The sequence below is a fragment of the Larimichthys crocea genome, chromosome XXII, assembly GCF_000972845.2.
Source record: "Larimichthys crocea isolate SSNF chromosome XXII, L_crocea_2.0, whole genome shotgun sequence".
Classification (NCBI taxonomy): Eukaryota; Metazoa; Chordata; class Actinopteri; family Sciaenidae; genus Larimichthys; species Larimichthys crocea.
Window position 1 is genome coordinate 3673115 of NC_040032.1, and position 22260 is coordinate 3695374.

The following is a 22260-nucleotide window of genomic DNA, read 5'->3' on the forward strand; positions in this document are numbered from 1 at the left end:
TAATATGTTAAGGCATAAGGAAAAATCAAACAATAGAGTGCATGATGATACTAAAAGGAAATGAGCAATTCTCACATATTTTCATATTGCGGGGACTTTTACCTCTTCCACCACTGGTCTAACTGCTAATATTATCAATTAATCTTCCAATTAGTTTCGTGATTCATCTTTTTGTTTATAAAATAAATAAATAAAAAGATTTCCCAGAGCCCAATGTGACAAATTCACATTAATCTTCCTCTTAGATGTAGTAGTTTTAGCAGTAATATTAGTAGAAGCAGTAGCAAGAGTTGCAGTAAAGTTAGTTGTAGTAACTTTAGGGGTAGTTATATTTCTCCAAGTGTCCAATAAAACATTGCATTATGACTTACAGCATACGTGGGACTATCTCTTTTCCCACACCTTCAGGCTTACAAAGTCTCTCACTCTCTCCCTTTGTCAAAATGTAAGACCGAACCCCATCAACCGAAGTCTGACCTTCCAGAGCTTCATGCTGTTACTGTGAAAATGATGTTTCTGAAAGATGGCTGCACCAGCACAAGTCAAGAAGGACACAAACCTCCAAAATTGCCATCTCTGACAGCCATGACCTGTTTTGGTATTGGCTGAAAAATCCTCCTTTTTTTCTTTTTTTCTCCGCCCCATGACCTCCATCTTTGCCTACCAGCATCTCGACCAAAAAAAAAAAAAAAAAAAAACAGGCACAAACAACACTCTCACTTATTTACGTCTTCTTGCTTTCCCCATCTTTCTCCCTCTTGCAAATTAGATGACTTTAATTTTGTAGTCAATGTATTCCAGTGTCCTAGTTTATCGCCCTGAAACTCGTGTTGCAACTGCAGCTGTGCTGCGGAAGGGTTTGGTGTCATTGAAGTGAATGAAAAAATGTACACTGTGAGGACATTTCTATTCACATATTAAGGTAGGAGAGGTTATGACAGCGACGTGCTACCTTTGATACTGAATATAATTCTATTTCATAGCCTTCACCCACTGCCTTCAATCCATATTCCTGTGTGCTTCATAGTCTGCCCTCCAGAAAGGAACAAACCCCACGGAACACTGAGAGCGCTGCAAATCTAACATACCACAAAAATAATCTATTTCTCTAAATCTGTGCTCTTCTGCTTTGCACCCCAGGCGCTCTTTTATATGCAGGTGGTGGTCGATGGGGAGGAAAACAAGAGCCTTATTTTCCCAAAGCAATCTCTTCTCCTACGGCCTATCACCATTCCCCGTTTTCAGGTTTTAATTACTGGCTTATTAGACTGTCAACTGAGAAAGGCAGAGAGAGAGAGAGAGCAAGACGGGGGGATGGGGAAGGTAAAAAGTAGGACACGGGAATACACTGGGCGCGAAATAAAAATCATCTCTTTTGCAAGAGTGAGCAGAGGAGAAGAGATGGGGTTGGGTGGGTTGTATAGAGTAGAAATTTGTAAATGTGAATGTGCAGGTTAGGGTGTCTGTGTGTGTGTGTGTGTGTGTGTGTGTGTGTGTAGGACAGCAGAAGGGACGGGGAGGAGTTTAAATTGGTATTTAACTTCACAAAAGGAGGATTCTGGCTGAGTCATAGCATTTTTCCTCCCACTCCTGCCCATCACAACTATCACCGAGAAGCAAGGAGGAGAACACACATGGAGAGAAAGAGAGAGGGGGAATGGGCGGGGGAGGGGGAGGAAGGGAGGAAGAGATTAGAGACAGCAGCTATTATAGCAACCACGGCTAATGCATTGTTTTAGCACTCCTTAACCTTTTTCCTTCAGCAAAGACAGAGCTATAGTCATTGGATGAAAAGCTGCAAGGTATTATTACTGTGAATTACTGTTTTCATATACAGCATAAAGTCATGGATAACCTTGTGCACCGATTGTGCAATATTCTAATTTGTCTGCATATGTCTGATATACTTTTCTGACATAAAGAGATTTTAATAAACTTATTAAGATGGGCAGTTTCACCTCCACTGCACGTAGCATACAAATTTAATACCTTTTGTTTCACAACAGAGACTTGACATAAAGCTGACAGGAAACCTATCATATGAACATTTCCCTGCTCTACGTATCTGCATATTCGTCGACTTCATACATCTCCTTTTTTAACTTTGTGTGAATTATTCTGAGGATGAAGTGTTACTCATCAGGACAATTTATGCATCGAAAACTGGAATAATTTCACACAATATGCTCGAGCTTTCACGGGTGTTTTATTCGATCAGGGATGCAATGGTTCAGAAACAATAAAATAATGAATAAAAAACTAGTGGCATTTTGGTTTTATTGCTTTTTGTCTCCCTCCATTTTTTCTTGATTAAACCAGGCAGGTGGTGACAAGCATGTTTCTTTTTTTCCCCTCTTTTTTAAAATGGATACGATAACGTATTCCCTTTTAATTTGCTTTGGATTTATGCTATTGAACCCATACACGTTCATTACCACACCACCCCTGCCTGATTTCACAAACCTCCTGACGCCGAGACAATATTGCCACGTTCCTTTCTCGCCTCTATTTTAAGTTGATTTCCTTGAAGGAACAGCTCTTCTCTTTGGCAGTGCAATAATAATGCAACACAGCCTTGATGAAATCTAACTCATCATTACATACTCCTGACAAAAAAACTCAAATGTCACCTGAGGACACAAAAATGAAAAAAATGATTTTCTTACATAGACCCCTCATGAAGATACATGAACCCAAATGTGATACCAGAAAGACGGATGGAGGAAAGAACTCTTGGCAACTTCCATTATTTTGTTGCTGCAGAACTGTATCTATTCTCGTTGTGTGCGAAAGTGTGTAGGAGTGTAGTTAAGGATTAAATTATGGTCTAGGTCCCCATTCGCAGCACCAAGGGACTAAAGATAGAACAATGATGCACTCTGCCGTGCTATAAGGGGAATCCTTTGGCTTGTCAGAGAATGACTGTGCTTAGCATGAGTGTGTTTATATATATACACACGCGCATGGGTGTTCATGTGTTTGTTTCGTTGACTGTTTCCTCTCGCTGGGTCACTTTCTTTCAACCACGATGCCTCCAGATTCGCCCCATCAAAGAAATCATCTGCAAACTGTGGAGCTCCATAATCGGTAAAGGGCCACTGATGTGTCCCTGGGCTTTCTCCACTCAAGCTGAATCACACAGGCGGACGCACACAGACAACAGGGCTGCACGCCATGGCTTTTGGAAGGTCACTCTATGAATAGCTTTCAATACATAAAAAAAAAGACCAGATCCGGTGAAGAGCACACACTGAAATGTGCATGCAAGCAAATGGACACATAGGAACATGCATTAATTTATGGACATGGGCACAGACCAAAGCACTCTGAGTTCTGTCAAACACACAGATATGTACCACTGGCTGACGCACACAGCGTACATTTGTGCTCAGCTAAAAGCCCATGAACCACCTCGCGTCCTGCTGAAACCATCTCATGACTCACTGCTGAGGAAAGGGAAACTAGTTGCAAAACAAGTCAGAAAGACAGCAAATGGCATTGGCTGATATGCTCGAAAGGAAAGAGCGTCTTGCCTCGATGCTTTTTTGAACTCATTTATTCCATTAATGTGCTGGGGAGAGAGTTAATGGCCGCAAAGAGACTCCTGTGATAGTTCATGTAAATGCACCACACTGGCTATTTCTATGTGACTTTAGGCATAAAGGAGACAAATCACCCATTTCTTGACAAAACAAATTACACATCTTGGTTCTCCCCTTACAATATATCTTCTTTTACCGCCTCTCTGTTTGTCAAAAGACAATGCGTTACTGCCACAATACAAGTAAGACTATAAGAGAGAGTATATTGTACGTATATAATAAGGCTGCATGTATATTTATTATATTTCAGATCTGAAGTGCAGAGTCAATGCTAGAAAAGTTACAATTCTTTTTGTTTGACTGCTTGCTTGCATAGAGCTGCAAGTTTATTTATTGTTGGTTGTATTGTTAATTAGAGTTTCTATAATATAGCCTTGAATATAGTCAACCCACACATTTTGCTCCTAGTGTCACATCCTTACACACCTGACCACCACGACTACCATCCCTTTCCACCTTTCCATTTTATTCCCTTCACCCTTCTGTATTGTTTGTCCACTCTCTCTCTCTCTTTCCTCTCTGTCCTTGTCTAAACTGTGATGTTCATCCCTGGCAGATGGGTAAGAACACAGCTCCCAGCATCAAGCTTAACCCAGTCGCCGAGGGGTTAAATTTTGTATTCTGTGTATCTAGTAGCTTTGCTGTCCTACATTCAAATCCTCTGTAGCTCCTATAACTTCTCTCTGTTCTGTCCACCGGTGCCCTTTCAAGGGCCCTTGCTTGTCATAAGCAGCAGGGAATGTGTGTGTGTGTGTGTGTGTTTATTTATTTATTTTTTTATATATTCCCTTGTGTGTTTGTGTTTGTGAATGCAGGTATGGGCTTCCAGGCACTACAGACGGCCCTGATGTGAAGTGACATGTTATGAGACCAAGCCTTTGGATACTGGCTGAGGGAGGGAAGAGAAACTATATATATATATAAAAAAAAACAGACATAGCCTTTATAAAGAGCTAAAACACATGTGCATCAGTCATGTCTCTGCTCCAGCCTGGTGTTAATTACACTGCCACTCAATGGTTCTTTAATCACGCATCACCTTTTAGAAAGAAATCATCCTGTATTTTAAAGTGAGATACTCAGAGAGTACAGCAGACATGATGTGGAAGAGTTGTAGGCTGGTTTGTCTCAAAGAATGAGAGAATATTTCCCTTTGATTATTTGCTACAGTCATCATTGTCTGGATCAGGCCAATTCACCTGTCTTCCTCTCTACTTAACTTCCCGTTATACCTCCCTCTGTTGCCTCACCTGGCTCATTTCAACTCAGTTTAACTGCCAGAGATACCAAAACTCCTTCAATCGAAAAGGAATACCAAAGGACAAAATCATGAATTCGGTTTAAATCAAACATTTTTAACGATGATGATAATTACATGCAACAGTGTCAATGCGCATTTAGTTTCACAGCAATCTGAATTGTATTGTCATGAAAGTGTATTCAGCAGGTCAGAGCTGAAACATCTGAATCAGTAGTACAAGTGTTTATTGTAAGAATATTCACCTGCATTTAATAAACAGAGCTGCTAATGATACTGCATATTAAGGAATATTTCTACATTTCCAGCACACCTTTAAGAAACACTACCCGCCGCATGGTGAGTACTTGAGATGACTGGGTAATTATAGGGCCCTAACTGACTGCTTTTTGAGACAGATGTAACAGGTCAGATACTCAAACTGACTGCAAAATGAGACAAGAGGTCTCTCAGCCGCAGTCAAGGTTCTCTGCTCTGACAAGAGAGCAGATGGCTGTTTGTGGAAATAACGAGAGAGAGAGAGAGAGAGAGAGAGAGAACGAACGCTGCAAATTCAGCTCATCGCAGATTGCCTTTTTGTGCTGTCACTGGGACAATGTTTTGATTAAAACTGATTCTTTTTTTTAATCAACCTGCACCACCACCGTTTGAGCATTTGTTCCGCTCACACCAAAGCACGTGGTTACCTCTTTGTGTGCGTATGGGCGGGTGTGAGTCTAACGTTGCACTGACACTCTGTTGAAGTGTGGCGGATTACAGAACGACCGGATGAATTCAGTTACTCCCATGACTGCTCTGTGTATGAAAGCATAAGAGTGCACGTTTCTGTGTATTTCTGATAGAGCTTGGTTTGTTGGCTGCCGCCGAAAAGTAAGCAGAAGTCAGATTCTGTGTGTCTGATATTTATACGGATTTAGTTATTTTTATGTATGTAACTTTCTTTCCCCCGATCAATACTTACATAACAGATAAACTAGGATTTTGTTGTTAACGGGGAAACAATATGACAGTGTTTCTTTTTTAATAATCTCTAAATTTGCAAGTTTAGACAAAGAACTGCTGAAGCAGCTGCATTTAACAGTATAATAATCAGTTTCTCTGGATAATGCAGCTGATCTAATGAGAATGAACTCTCCTCTGGCCAATGTTAATCTCTGTAGAAGGCTTTCTTTCCTTCACACCACAGACGAGCAGAAAAAAAAAATACACACATTTCCTTGCAGAACATTAGATTACTTACTGACAGCTCATGAATATAAACAAACATAAGCATATGTATGCAAACACGGTTTTGGCCCTCCTCTAAAACATCAACACCGTCCAGGGTAAGCAGCTGTTTTTCCTCAAGCAAACATTCATATTCCTGCATCATTCTGAATGGAATCCAGCCAGTACATGAATGATGCACAGTTTCCTTCTCTGTTATTTAATAGGCACCACATTCTTTAAAATTCACCATTGTTAGCATGTCACGAAGGACATTTCACTCAGGTGTAGTAGCAGTATGTGAGGAGGTCAATATTTCAGTGATATTCTGGCAAACAGTGAATGCATTTTTTTAGGCCTTTAAGGTGCGATATAACATTAATAACTAATCCTCATTGTACATTACAATCTGGACAGTTATCGTATCCATACTATGGAATACAATATGGAACAGGAGAGAAGGTAGACATGTAACAAATGATAATAATATTAAATAATAAAAATAAATACAATTTCAATTAAACTGGGAATAAAATTCCTGGTCCATCCAATTGTTTGTTTTTAACCATTTCAGGTTTAGAGTTTGTGAATTTAGTACATAAGGACTGCATGCAGATAAGTCAATGTAAATATGTCAAGTGACAAAAACGTTGAAGTGATTTTCTTAACTAATCGTCAAATGCATGCGTTAATTTCAATTAAATATGTATCTGCATGGGTGTGTAATAGAGTTGATAGAAGTGGCTGTAAAACTAAGAAGAGTTTGAATTCACAACTTGAACCATAAGTTCCAGTATATAATTACAAACCCCCAAGAAAAGTCTTAACCAAAAACAATTTTGTCATACGTGTAAGGGATAATAGTCAGGACAAGCCATAATAAACTTTTACGTGCATGAATACTGTTATCCTCTTTTTACAATGCATCCACAGATGCATGTGCCGTCACACTCTGCCAGCAAAAATATGATTTTCCAGTAAAAATCTGTCTGCCAATCCTACAGGGGGAGTGATACACTGTACTGTAGGTAACCCTTATGGATTTTTCTTGAGGCAGTGGAAAGTGGATAAAGACATTATGGGTCATGTTTCTGTTTCTCTAAAAGTTCATGTTGTAACCACTGGCAACAGATCACTCTAAAGATCAGCAGTCTGTTTACAGATCAGGCTTGGAAGATGAAAATAGTAATTTTGAGAGAATCAGAGAGAGGCTTTAATTTATAATGTGTTTACAGTCAGTGGCATGCAAAGTTCAGCTGATAATAATAATAATGCCTCATATATTTCCATATGTGAAACTCCACCATATCATCACATTAGAGTGATGCTGCCTGCACGCTCCTACCTCCATCAGATTAAATGTGTCATACCCAACATAAATGTTGTGTTGTGTGGAATTGCTATTGCATCGCAGCTCTCAGTCCGATGACAGAAGCAGGATGTCACTTGCAAAGAACACGTGTATTCAGTCAGCCTCTACTGAATAAGTGAGAAAAAAAGAGGCTTGTTAGAAAAAAATAATTATTTTCTTACCTGAGACAGTCCTGACAATCTCAGAGGTGTTTCTCAGACCCACAAAGGAGAACTGGTAGAGCCTCCAGGAGCGAATGTCCCCAACCTCAACTGAGCTCCTTTTCCACTTGTACACAATCTCCTCCCTGGGGTAGCCATCTGATTAGGAAAGAACAGAGCTTAGTTAAAACATGGAGAGGAATGGAGAGAGGGTTTGTACAAAAATGGCACATTTTCCTCCATCCCTTTAAGAACTATCATAAAATCTGACTCTTTCCATAAGCTCTGTGCTATATAAAATGATGTCTTCAATATAGAATGAAAACATAAAGCACACGCTGTATTTCACAATACTAAGGCAGCTCGCTTGCAAATAAACTGTTTTATGAAAAGAAAAAAGAAAAAAAAAACATTATATAACTGACTACTGCACAACATGTTGACTAGATATCAAGATATCAAGTCGATCTATGGGGAGCAACTTCTTTCTTCTGTAGCACTGAGCTGACTTATAAGCAAAAGTTACAAAATTGATCCAAGGTTGGCTATGAGTTGGATTTCAGTGATTTTATTACCTCAAGAGGATGCTCTCTGAATGTGAGACTCCCAATAACAATCTTACTTGTCTGATACTGATTCACTTAGACGAGCAGATGCATTTTCAGAATCAAATCATACCTGTTAGTATTGAATTTATATCTGGTGTCCAAATTCTGGGGGGAAAAAAAGGCTTAGTTGACTTTTCTTTAAACTAATAGTAAGTTCTGTTTGGAATTGGGCTTCTTATCCCGTGACCGGATGTGCACAGGTGTTAAAGTCTGAATGTATCGATCTTCAGTCTGGTGATGAGCTGTGTGCAGCAGACGGCGGATTGGATTGAATAATGCACATGAAAGTTCCACAGTGCAGACCCTTAATGGCTTTATGACTAAAGTGCTCTCAGACATCCAGTAATGCCGGACCTCAGAGGAGTGGGCGATGGAAAGGATCTGCATGTTTGCCACATTAGAGCCAGGCAGGCAGGCCACCCTGCTCCTTTGCTGGCAGTGCTTTCAGAGCAAATAATTGACTCAGTCCTCTTGGGATGCTCCTGGAGCTCAATGCTATGAAATCACTTTGGAACTAGTTGTGTGGTAGAAATGAAAATATTTAAATTTTGAGTAACTTGAAATAATATACTGCACATGCTGTGATCTGATCATGTCTGGCCACGGTCAAAAACCACCGCAATGGAGGTTGCACTGGCAAATCTACAGTACTCTGTTGCTTTGTGGCACGTGTTGAGAAAATATGCCGCGTGATAAATTACTGCGCACACTGCTCCGCCTGCTGCCTCTGAGAATGAGCTCATGTACTGTACATCAAGCAATTTTCAAAGTTCTGAAAACATCCATGGCTTTCATCAAATTTAAATGAATGCTTCTGTTCCATTTTTAGGCCTGCTACCCCGCCGGTCTCTCTTTCTTGTTGCTCTGGAGCTATTTAGGAAGCTTTGTCTCAAGGGGATATCCCCTTGTGCATCTCTCTGTAGCTCTATAGCAGTCTCATTAGCATAACTTACCCCCCCACCCACCCACACAAGGTGGGGCTGACTCATTTGGACTCGTGAAACGTCTTTTAGAACAGTATTGACAAAATGCAGGGAAATCAATCAATGCTTTGCCTCTGGTCGAGGTGACAATGAGACATCATTTATTATGACATTTATTCCTTTACTGAAAAGCCAATATGTGAATGAATGAATGAGTGAATGAGTTTGTGTTCACATCTTGCACATTATAACGCATAAATCCAGACATCGTATATCTTTTTCAGAGCTCTTTAAAGCCTGAAATAGCATTTTATCTAGCAAAGACAGCAAATATGAATCATCTTGTTATTTTTTAGGAGAGTACTGCAGCTTGATTTGACATGTTGCATAATTATTCTGCAAATGATGTATTTATTAGGCTCATATGTTGCTTGCTCATGGCCGCGGTGTGTGTGTGTGTGTGTGTCTGTGTGTGTGTGTGTGTGTTTTAAAATGAAGCAGAGGAAGAGAGGGCGGGGTAAGACAGTAGGGTATCAGCATATGGCCAAACATACAGCTTGAAAACTCCAGGGGACATGAGTGCTCATCCATTGGGAAGTTGTTCAGTTTAAGCTGGCACTCTGCATCGATGGTCAACCTGCAGAGACACAATATTTGGATACACTCAGTTACTATAGTAAACTATATGCATAAATATAGATTTTAACTGGCATAGCAGTCACAATACAATAGTTTAGATTACGGAGTGTGTTGTAAGAGTCAGAATTAAAGCGCTAACCTTATCTGTATTAACACACAGAATTATTAATTAAAATTTCACTCAACTAAATTGATGTTTTTCTCAGCAACACACCCGTCTCTCCTCTTCACACTTGAGGGAGTTTGAAGGCAAAGTCATTAAACTTCTCCTTAATGAGAGAATGACCTTAAATGACTTTACCCATCCATGCACTCGCTATTGTCATGTATCATTGTCCTTCCAATCACAGCGGTCATCCTAATTAACCAGTGGTTAAATTCTGAGTTCCTTAACAAATTAATGAAGTGGAGGGGTAGTGTTCTGCATAGCAGAACATCCATCACGGCTTGATTGAGTCCAGAAGAGTTCACTTTCTCTCTTATTATCATCTGATGATACATTGTGGTGTCAGTGTAAACGTCTGTTGTATTTATGATGGCATGCAAAACATGATAATAAGCACAATTAATATTTCCCTTCAATCCATCTTTCCAAGTTTCACATGTTGTTACTTCCTCTGGTTTGGCACTCACAAACATAATGCAGGCATGTAATTACAGAGCTACAATTTGGGGGCGAAAAAGCTGTTCAACCTGTCAGAGCAGTAACTTCCTAGCTATTATATTTGTCCAGTCTTAAGCTCTTCAGGCAAGAATGGGCCATTAGACTATGAAGTGATATTTATAATTTGTATAATATTTATATTATTGCAAAAATCAGCATTTCAGAAACTCAAAAAAATAAAAAATAAAAATGATACAGTCCCAGTGTTCCCTTGTCACTAACAACTTCCTGCCTTATTCAGTAGGACAGAGTTCCTGCACGCTAATTAATGTCAAATTTAAAATGCTGAAATTTAAAATTGCCTTGGGCCTGTTCAGGATAATCAGTACCATGAATCATTTATGTAGAGAGACCGTGAATTGTTAGGTGCTTCAAATAAACGCATTGCTTGCTGCTTGTGGTGCATCCCAGGAAGAGCAGTAAGCACCCTGTGGTGGCAACAAATTGACAATAATACACATACAAAATGAAGTGCTGCACATATGTTATTAGTTCTTAGCCCAACTTTGATACTAGGACTGTGTGAGTTTAGTTACCATGTGAATGTACTGTTATCTGTTGTTCTACTTTATTCAGCTGATAGTGATAGAATTAACTGTTTTTATTGATTTTTTTTCTCTTCATTAAATCTGTAATTAAAAGCAATTAAAAATCTTTTGGTGTAAGTCCAAACTGGCTAGTAGAAAAACAGGATATTTAAAGGCAGAGGGAACAACAACTGTCAATTTCACCTTTTGGTGTGATCAAATGATGGTGATAACTCATAAGTCGAATAATTCTGTCACCCAATTAAGCAAGCCGTGGGTGTCAGATGAATGAAACATACCCAAATCAATCATATCACTAATATCTCATCTCAGGCATCCCTGATGTTCTACCTGAGGGTGTAGAGTATTCGACCATCATTCCAGATTCGAAGCATGCGATTGGGTGTGGTGATCCAGTGGGCGTCAGCCTTCTTTGAGTTGCGGAAAAAAGTGTCCGGGATCCAGATCTTTCCGACCATGTTGCTGTTAAGGCGCAGGACCTTCATCGTGCTGTTGAATTTTAACCTTCTGTCGTACCAGGTCTGAGCAAAAAATATGTCGATGGTGTATTCCTGAAGACAGATAAAACACAGTTTGACTGGAATTGTTATGTTTAACATTGAATGCTGAACATACTTTATGTAACACACGAGATAAAAGTCTGTTTGTCAAGAACACCTTGCACACAGTATTGTTTGCAGTCAGCGCTGTCACCAATGTGTGGCTTTGTAACTGTGTGATGCAATGAGATCAAATCGAAATGTGGGCTGCAAAAGCACTTCTGTTTTTTCTGTCTGAGGGGAACTTTTCTATGCCAGCGGAAACTGTTTGCAGACATTTTTTTCCTCAGACAAGATGGTGTATATTCAGGCCAAGAAGTCCTTTTGTCCCTACCTAAGAGCACCGTGAAAAAAAAAAAAAAGACCATCCTGACGCCCTCAACCTGAAAATTAAATGTTCAATGGGGCAATTAATAATTCCCCTTGTTTGGCTCGAGTATTATCTAACCTCATAACCTGCTGCCTTGGCAGCACTTTGTCCTGAGCTTGACAAAACCCTCTGCCTGCTATTCAGCCCCTGTGAGAGCCGTGTGAGAACATACATATGAGGGATGAAAACATAAAGGCATAAAGGCACGGACAGAGTTGAAGAGCTGAGAGTAAAGGTGAGATGTGAGAGTGTAAAGGAGAGGCAGTGAGTGAGAGAGAGCATTTATTATGTTATTTGGAATGGCAGTGCCCTGAGGTTCAAAGTGAAGTACAGCAGGAGAGCAGAAAAAAATCTGGGGATTTGTGTGCAAGATGGCATAGAGGCATTAACTTTCTGACAAAGCTTAGCCCAACAATAAAGCCTAAATCCATGCCGAAGAGTCCTAAACGAGATTTGAAAAATAACACTTTCACCAGGCAACATTCCCATCTTTTTTTTTCCCCTACAAAGGACAGGCAGACAGTTCAAATCCAATGATGAGAAAAAAGATTGAATGCCTTAGGATCTTCATCTGCACCCTGTGTGGGATAAATTTCTATTTATGATTGATTTTTTTTTTTTTACTCTGGGATCTTTCACAGTATCACACTTCCTTCAATTCAAACCGCTGCATGCATGTGAGAGCAGCAAAGAGCTGCTCAGCTCAGCGGCTACAAAGCATCACATTTATGATTCTGTTTCTTCTTCAAACCTTTTCTCTTTCTCTGAGTTGCCATATTTCTCTGTAATTTTATCCACAGAGACCCGCAATTAACCCTAACAAAAAAAATTAATAGTAGTAATAATAATAATGCTAATTGTAGAAGTGGGAGTTGTGCAGGAACATGGAGGCAATAGTTGCATCATCAAAAATTCAGAATTCAGAATCTACCAACCTCACTACATTTGTCATTTGCCATAGTGTGAATGCACAGGGCCCAGACACGCTCATTACGTATAAATGTGAAGCAATCAGTGTACGTGTCATGTTAGCAGAATGCTTTCGTCACACACACACAGACTCGCATGCACGCAGGCTCCCTAATGTGAGCACAAGCACACATTTTCTAACTGATCCCATCAATGCTTCTCTTCCAACTTCACTGTGACTGCAGTTATTGAGAGTGGGTGTTTTAGCTAAGACTGAGTGAAATGGAACGTCACCCCCGTGTAGAGCAGCCTGCTCTGCAGAATCACAATAGAAGTGGGTTCTCAGCGGGAACGCGCCACAGAGAACAATGACACATAAAAACGATGCTGATGTGAAGTTTTTTTTTCTAATCCTCTCTCTCCTTCAGACATTTTCCTATCAGTTATCAGACGATCTGTTCTGCCCTATTTTGCTCATTACTGCAACACTACTGTATATATTCTATTGTTATTTCTCAGTTTTCAAATGTATAATTCATGTGTTATTGTGCATTGTAGCAACATTACCAATGGTCATCATAAAGCAAAAACAACGGGGGTTAGGCGGACTACCCGAATCTGATGGAAGTTGAAATTCAACATTTCCAACACTTTCAACTCTAAAATAGTTATTTTAATTAATATGAATACATTGCTATGATTTTTGGAAGCTGATACTGCACGAATAATCAGTTCTCCCACTCATATTGGCTGGAACTGTGTTGCACAAATGCTACATTGAATTGGCTTTGCAGACATAACAAGCTTCTTCCATCTCACGGTAATACATTTGGTGTATTTGTATGTATGCACACACTCAAATGCTGATATTCTCAAAATGGATAGTAATATATTGCAGCATGATGTTAAGGTTAGCAAGGTTAACCTGTACATCATGTGACTGCAGAAAAAAAAAAAAACAAACTCTTTTTGGCACACACTCTTGAACTTGAACAGCATTGCAGCAGGTAAACACTAAGACATGTTTTGCAACCATAACATTGCAGTGTGTCATTCTATTATGACAGACAGAAATGATCAAAACCCAAAACAGATCCAAAGCGGACCGCAAATTGGTATATTTGTTTCAACAAACCACAAAGAACTTAAACAGGTGACACCTCAGACTGTAGCTGAAGCAATTCTTGGCAGCTACAGTGCGAGAGCATCTTGGGATTTGCCAACGCATGCAGTCATTTGCAAATATGTTGCTTTGAGATCTGGCCTGTGTTTCTAGCAACATAACTGGCTGAGGGATAATCTGTATTTCTAATTGAAAATAAGAGGTGTTTTAATGCAATCAGATGCATTGGATAGACAACATTTATCCACTGGGTGCAAAGGCCGGTGCAGTTGTTGAGTAGCTGATTGACACCTGCACTGTGCTGCTACACTACAAGGGCAGTGGGGCAGCATAGTGATTAGGTGGACCAACCAGTCCGTCATGACAGCAAGAACAGGACACTGAATCCCTGCCAGCTCCACAGAAGAAATCTACTCTCTGGATTATTATATGCTCACCTCCCAGGGGACGGAGGTAGACTGAACAAAAATTGGAAATATTCTTATTTCAGGGTATTTATTGATAACAATGACACATATGATATAATATTCCAATATTACTCACCATATTGATGGCATTTACTGGACCGATGCTGTTGACAAACATATCTGTGTGGATCACTGTTGGTTTAACTGCAAAGAAACACGAAAATCCATTTTAGAGATAAGCACAACACGCACATCATTTTCAGGAAGTTGTTTATCAGTTTTATCATTTATCAGTTCTATATCATCATCATTGAAGAGAAACAGTTAAATAATCATCCTGCTGTGAATGAGTGAATATGAAGCTGCTGGGAAACATTACTGCTCAGCTAGCTTCCAGTTTTCCCATGTTTAGATATGATGAAATAATCAGTTGTCAGTTCTTCGACACTGTCCGCATTAAGTTCAATGGAAATGATTTTTATCAAGCATCAGATTCACAATATGATGTAAGAACATCTTCATACTTGAGGCACAGGCTGAAACAAGAAATTGAAAAAGCAATCTGTTGTATGAGTGGGTGTGGGAGTTCCTTAAACGAAACAAACAATATATCTTATGATCCATTTAATGCAACTAGAAAATACAGACTAAAATAGATAGGCAAAGCAAAGTAAGTGGGCAACCAAGGAGAGGAAGATCTGACAACAAGCAATCCAAAGTCTTTTATCCAAATTAGAAATATGAAATAAATAATATATGACACCAAATACCTTTATTTATTTATTTATTTATTTATTAATGACATTTAATATTTATATCTTAAAATGACAATGAAATAATTGGGGTAAACATGTGTGATTCCACGCCATTTTTCTTTTTTTTTTTCTCTTTTTGTGTTAATTAGATCTAGAAGATTCTTCACTTCAATTTAGGTCCACTGTAAAAGCTAATGACATTGAGTTCACTCAATTCAAGCATATACAATAATTAACTTAAATCAAATGGCCCTGCTTTTTTTTTTTTACGACACTGTATTACATTATTAGGATTTTACCAGGTCTGAGATTCTGATGAAATAGAAGCCCTGGCTTGGATTTTTTTTCTTTTTCTGCAAGAGGTCCACATCCGAGCCTAAAGGGGCCAATTTCATCTTCAAACAGGCTTCCTGCCAATGTCAGAGAACCGCACACTCTGTCTGTATTTATGACCAAACTCCAGACCCATTTACCAGAATACCTTTGTGCCCTCTGCAACATCTCATCCATCCCTCCCATGTCCTTCCATGCTTCAAGCCCATGAGCAGTTATTCATTTTTCTTGCAGACCTGCTGATCCTCCAGCACCCACACAGAGACACCTTAAAAGTTCCTCATAAATGTTTTGAGTTGACACGATCTAAAGAAAAATTCCAATTCTTAGCTCAGTTTGTTATATAAAACCTTCATATTTCTACAGTAGCCCAGAACAAACCAGACAAACTCAACACTGGCTCTGCCCTTTTGCTTTTTTCATGGCCACCATAGCTTTTCCTTCCCGCTAGGAATGAGAGGGTGATGCGAGAACATTGCAATCAGCTGTTACACGACTAGATGCCAAAACATAGTTTTTTTTTTTTTTATTAAGGATATTTTTTTAAGGGAACTAGTGGACACACAATCAGTTGGGCACATTTATGTGTAAATGAATTATCTCTGCTTGTGCACCTGTATGTTTACATCTATCCACCGCCATGCATTACACCTCTCGGTGTCTAGTGACTACGTTGGTTTAGTGAGATGTAGAGATGGACATCAGACAAAGTACAGCTAAGGAAACTGGACAGCTTGGTGTCAAACAGACGTCCATGTTCTGTCAGATCCTCTAAGTCAGCGTGGATCAGCTTCTACACTTCTATCTAATACATATGTTTATGGATGACTGGACGTGATCTGTGATAAGAGTCAGGTTAAGCCTTGAGGCTTGATGTGGGAGCTCCAGTGAGTGTGAGAGTTACAGAGTGAGTGAGTGCAGGTCTGCATCCATTTTTCATGTCACTCACGGGCATACATGAGTGTGCATTGCACCCTCTCCACACACACTTTAACACGCATGAACAAACTCATGCATTCACACACACACACACACACACACACACACACACACACACACTTTATACTTACTACCTACTTTATTTCACATGATGTTTTACTTCACAACAAGTGTTGCTTTTGGCCAGATATATTCATGACTGGCATAATTAGAATGTATGTAGAATGTGATGCACGAAATATGTAACCCTGGAATGGATTATTAGTAAAACCACATAAGGTTAGGGGCATGGCATAAATAGACTTTTAACAAATAAAAACACATTTGTCTCATTGTATACAGCCAACTGGAAAGTGGATGTTTTTCATAAATGCACAAACAGATGCCAAAGAAACCTTATTCCAAGATGCCAGCGAACATAAAGTGGCTGTGCTGAGATTTCTAACTATGACTGAGAAAACATAACACATGCCAACACACCCACCACAGACATCCAAAGACTGATCGAATTAGCTCATCGACTCTGACCAAATGCATCAACATGAATTACCAATCATTTAGACCTGTTAATTAAATCAATTAAACTACAATAGCGTTATTATTTTCTAGAAAGCAATGACCTTGATCAATATCATGGAAATATTCAGAATTAACGATTATCAAAGTTCCCCTCCCTCCCTCTCTCTCTCTCTCTCTCTCTCTCTCGATGTCTCTGTCCTATTTGCTTCAGTTTTCATACGTACAGTCGACTCTAGGGGCATTAAAATTAAATGAGCATCACAATGGACTTCAAAGGATAGCTGTGGCGCAATCAGTGATGAATCTAAATCCACAGCATTTCAGTGAGTGGAGGAGAAACTTTACTTTGCCTTGGTATGGTTGGCTGGTTGATTGGTTGGTGGATCAGATGACAGTATAGCCAGCTAATTATAAGCCTTCTGTAGCTGTGTAACTTGGCAGCTGCTGGAAGACCAACACTGAGAGAGCGAGATCATAGCGTGTTTGAAGATGATGGTTAAGACGGCGGGAGCCAGCCGCCCGGCTACGCAGCGGCTCTCTCAGCTGAAGCCGCGCTTCAAAGCAGATCTGAGCTGCTCTACAACTTATAGCCCAAGCCTACTTCTAATGTCTTAAGAATAAAGATGATGCCCTCCATGAAATGTGTCACATTATATGCGGCATTGTAGAGTATATTGGGAAAACCATGAAAGTAGCTGTGTAATGGATTTACAGTGTATATATATATCCACTGCTTTCATCTTGTGCCATCATTTCAGACAACTCATTAGTCGTGCTTTAGAGCTGCATGAGGTCAATTCCCGACAGTGGTACCCCTGGCTTGTTTTCTTTTTCCACCTAAAACAATTGGCCATGCTTCCAGTTGGGATCCCAGTGAGGGATGTTGTTATTTGTGTTGCACTAGGGGTGTCTACTGGTTGGCCAGGGCACCTGCAGGGAAAGAGGGTGGAATCTGTGGGGTTATAGCAATAACTTCTCAGTGGCAGGTTTAAAGAAGCAGCTGATGAGGTAGCAGTTTTACATTACTCCCTACTTAAGTCAACAAGGGAGTGAAACAGAAACTGTGTGCAGTGAAAAAGATAGGAAAATAGGAAGAAAACATGGAAAATTATTTATTAGGCAAGTTTAAATGTTAGTGGCTCCAAGTTGCATGGAGAGCTAAATAAAAACTTCTTAATATGATATATATATATCTTAATATTTTGGGTGCAGGTTGCATATTTCAGTTTTTGGTTCCCTCTTTTTTTATGGCTGTACTTCCCTACAAGACAAATTAAGTGTTTAAACTGTAACTCTGTGACACAGGCTGGCTTGCCGTTCTATACTTGCCATTTGCAGCTTTAATACGGCACCACTGAGTGTCCCTACGGTGAGCAGAGGAGCAATTCACTGCTAGCACACAGAGTGGCATATCTTTATTATTCTATAAGAGTATGTGACAGATTGTGACTTAAACCAGTTTTCCCAGGAATACTGACCCATGAATCAAGTATTCAAGGGTGCTGAAGATCTCCCTATTCAGCTCGTGCAGACGGACGTGACAGGGCTTTAGGATATATGTGCACTGTGTGTAGAAAAGGGAGACCTGCCCAGCTGTCTGTCAATCTGAAGGGAGTAAGCTACTTGTCTACTTCTCACATTGACAAGACAGGCTCATAACACCATGACGGACTGCTGTCTTTACTGTAACACATACGTGAACATAAACACAGGTACAGTGTTTTTAGAGTCAGCCTGTCAACACAAATGCATACAAAAGACACCTTGTGCTGCCAAGCATGGTGTAATAATGAACTGCATGCTCTGGATATTAAATTCTTTCTGCGCTCATACGAACAGGCTGTCCCGCTACAACTGACCTACCATTTTCATTTCATGCAGTTAAAAAGTCATTATTTCTTAGGGCTTTACAATTTGCAGCAGAGATATTCAAATATGCATCAGGTGGCATGACTAACATTATTACAAGCTACCACCACAGTGAGGCCAGTGCAAAGTAGGTCTCGAGCTAACTATGAAGTCTCAAGTAAAGTCCTAAACTAAAACTTTGAGTGTTCAATAATTCATGCATCCATCACCAAACTACTGCCATTTTAGAATCCGTAACAGAGTAAAGAACAATAATAGATTTACAAAAATAATGAATGTGATTTATAAAATGTAAATTTATAAACTGATCAGGTGTTCCCTGGTGTATTTTTTGCGTTTTGGGGGGTTTGATAGCATTTTCTCAAATCTGAATCCAGTTTCAAATCCAGACAAGCGTCATGTTTTATTTAACTCCCATGAGAGATAACAACGCTCACGCACTGTTGAGCTATAACTCAATTAAAACAATGAAAGAAAGTACTCGAGGAAACAATGCCAGGCAGAAATTAAGTTTCACTTTCATTTTTGGCAGAGCTATTACGTTGGCACACTGCTGGAGTGAGAGGAAATCTGAACACATAGAGTAAAGATGCTGGAAAGATGGTTCATTAAAGGACCAGTGTGTAAGATTTAGGCTTCTCTACTTAGAGAACATGACATAAATTAAATATGGTATGCATAACTATGTTTGCATTAGTGTATAATGACCTGGAAAATTTTCTTGCGTGACTACAGTACCGTGGTTTACCCAACATGCTAGAAAACAAGAGAATTGCAATGCCACTAAATCCTCCACACTGCTCCTTTAAGATGCAGTTCCTCTAACTACTGTTTGATTTTGGCTCCACAAAATGGAGAAAGGAAGTCAGAGAGAGGTATTGCCTTGATCTAATGTATATTTCTTAGAGACAATCTTGAGAATCATAGGAAGATATAAAGGCTTAAAGATATTTTGGGCCTGGTATGCATTCATTGACAACTGTTTCAGGCTTCACACCGTTGTGCAATAACGGATTAGCGCTCTTCAACAAGTGAGAAAACGGCAGGCTCCAGGCTTTAAAGTGTGAGTGACATCACACTATGTCTCTATTTTTCTACAGCTAAGAGGTAAAGTGCTTCGGTATCAGCATGTATGTTAATGAGCATGTATATGTTCATTTACAAATGCAGCCATAAATGTGGGTGTATTTCTTTGTGATTCTGTGACTAAACGGATCATCTGTGAAAAATCAGCACCCACCTCCAATGTCAGGCCGGAGTTTGTTGTCGTATCCATCTAGTAGGCTGTTGAGGATGTGTGTGACGTCACTCTCATACACTTTGGGAGTCAGCACCCACGTCTTGTTAGACACCTCATCATCGTCATCAGTCTGGAAAGAGCTGCAAGGGGGAGAGAGAGAGAGGAATCATTTATTTTAAAAGGAGAGCAACTAGAGTCTTTTGTAATGTGCCTTGCTGTCTTTATGAAGAGATATTGGGAGACATGAGACACAGCGAGAGAAAAGTGGTTTGTAATTCTCAAACCAAGGTCAGGGGATGGACGTGCTACTGTAGACACACAGAAATAGATGTTATTATTGTTCCCATTGCATTTTCGTTGCCTCTAGTAAAACACAAATAGTGAAATAATAATGAATTTGTAGCATTAGCGGAAACTACAAAGCCATTTTGCACCTTTTTGTTTAAGTCCTGTTGTCTTCATTATATACCAACATGCAGATGGTCTTTGGAAGATGTTTAAATTCTTACAGCAAAGCTTCCTTGTCCTTATTTATTTAAAAAGAAATGTACTTCTTCAGACTTTCTCCTCCTTTGTTTGATTCTTACTGATACTCCCTATCTGATATTTTAAACTTAATCTACATCTTGCACCACTTGGGGGCACAGTGATCTGGTGAAGAACCCAACAGTATTTCAAAACCAATCCCATCATGCATTCAGGGCACAACAGATGAGACAAAATCTGATCTTTGATGTGAAAATGAGATGAAAGGGCTGTGTCCGATCTCTGCACTCCTCACATTCCATTATTTTTATCCCATTGTTCTCAGTCTTTCTCCTGCCATAAAACATTTGCACAAGCTATATATATATAATATATCTATATATCTTATATATATATATCTATTATATATATATATATATTATATCTATATATATATATATATATATAGTTAGGTGCTGTTTTTAGCCTTTTGTTTGCTTTCATTCAGGTGGCCAGCGTTCCCCTTTGTGTTCTCAGGCAAGGGGCCAATTTCAGGTAATTTTCTCTCTCAATAGAAATTTAGAATGCCCTGCAAGTCAGTCTAACCTCTTTAAAACCTCTTTTATGCAACAGTGTTTCATATCATAAGATTGGACACACCAATAAATATATTAAATTGAGATGAAAGTCTAATGTTGAAAAACTGTTGATTTTTCTGCTATCAGTGCTTAGATTTCTGAACTTTGTCCCTGCACTTATTACTGCCACATACCAACCCATAAGTGTCGACTGACCACTGATGCATGCTTTTAATGTATTTCATAGTCTTCCCACTGCTCCTCAAAATGGGCTTTATTATATAAATGTGATAAAAGAATAAAGAATTTCATATCCTCCTACTGTCGACCAAGAGTTTGAATGACAACCTCCACAATAACCTCCAATAACAGGTCTCCTTCACTTTTCAACTCATTACCTCTTAAAAAATAATGAATAAATTCAAAGATTGCAAAGTTGAGGAACGTAATGACAGGATTGTTTGTTGTGTCGTAAAGAAGGCTCTTAAGGCCCCCAAGTTTCTGTGCGATCTGCAGTAGACAAGCCAATTTTCCTGAGTTTACTTCCTCGCCCCAGACATCTCAAACTGAAAGGATAATGATGTCTCAAGAGCCCCCAACCACAAATACAACCACAGTGGAGCTCTAAATGTTTTTTCCTGCACTCTCTTGGTAAATTATATGTCTGGAATGGAGGTTTATCCTCTGTTAAAACAGATCTTTTTCTGGGGTTTGACACCCGAAGAGAAGATGGAGGTATGTGATCTTCGGTGATAATGCAGATTAATATGCTGCCAACAACATTCTGCCATTGTGTGGGACTGTTATATGTCAGAAGGTTTAGCGCTACATAATTCTGTCTGCAATAACAGGAGAGGTTGGCACTGCCGGTGGGCAGGGGTGAGATGTGTAGGTTCTATGTGTGTGTGACAGAAAGAGATGAGTAGATAGAAAGAGCATGAACGCGTTGTGTGTGAACGAGACTATGTACATAAAAGCACGGGGCGAATCTGCTCTGCATCTTTTCATTCAATTTGCGTGAGCACTATCTGTGTGTAATTAGTCTGTGATTTACTAAGGCAGCAGTTCATTACGCCATCAGTGTCTGGGCCTGCCTTCCAGACGTGTTTCATGTGCAAAGAGAGCGAGCTAAAAAAAAGTGCAGTTCAGTGCAGCAGTGTTGTTTTTCTGAGACTAACAAGCTCAAAAGAATGCAAGAAAACAAGTCAGAGGTCTGCAGTAGAGGAATTACAAAAGCTATCGAATGAAAAAAAA

The 22260-nt window shown here is 39.5% G+C and overlaps 1 protein-coding gene across 4 annotated transcripts in view; it reads right to left on the reverse strand.

The window, feature by feature from the left end:
• gabrg2 (gamma-aminobutyric acid type A receptor subunit gamma2) overlaps positions 1 to 22260 on the reverse strand; it is a 46771-nt gene that overhangs the window by 18007 nt on the left and 6504 nt on the right. For all 4 annotated transcript variants that reach the window (XM_010729334.3, XM_019266952.2, XM_010729333.3 and 1 more), the window contains exons 2-6: positions 19964 to 20103; positions 14445 to 14512; positions 11291 to 11511; positions 9664 to 9746; positions 7600 to 7737 (exon numbers count right to left, since the gene is read on the reverse strand). In XM_010729334.3, coding sequence (XP_010727636.2) covers positions 7600 to 7737; positions 9664 to 9746; positions 11291 to 11511; positions 14445 to 14512; positions 19964 to 20103 — 650 coding nt within the window. The remainder of the gene's footprint in view (positions 1 to 7599; positions 7738 to 9663; positions 9747 to 11290; positions 11512 to 14444; positions 14513 to 19963; positions 20104 to 22260) is intronic.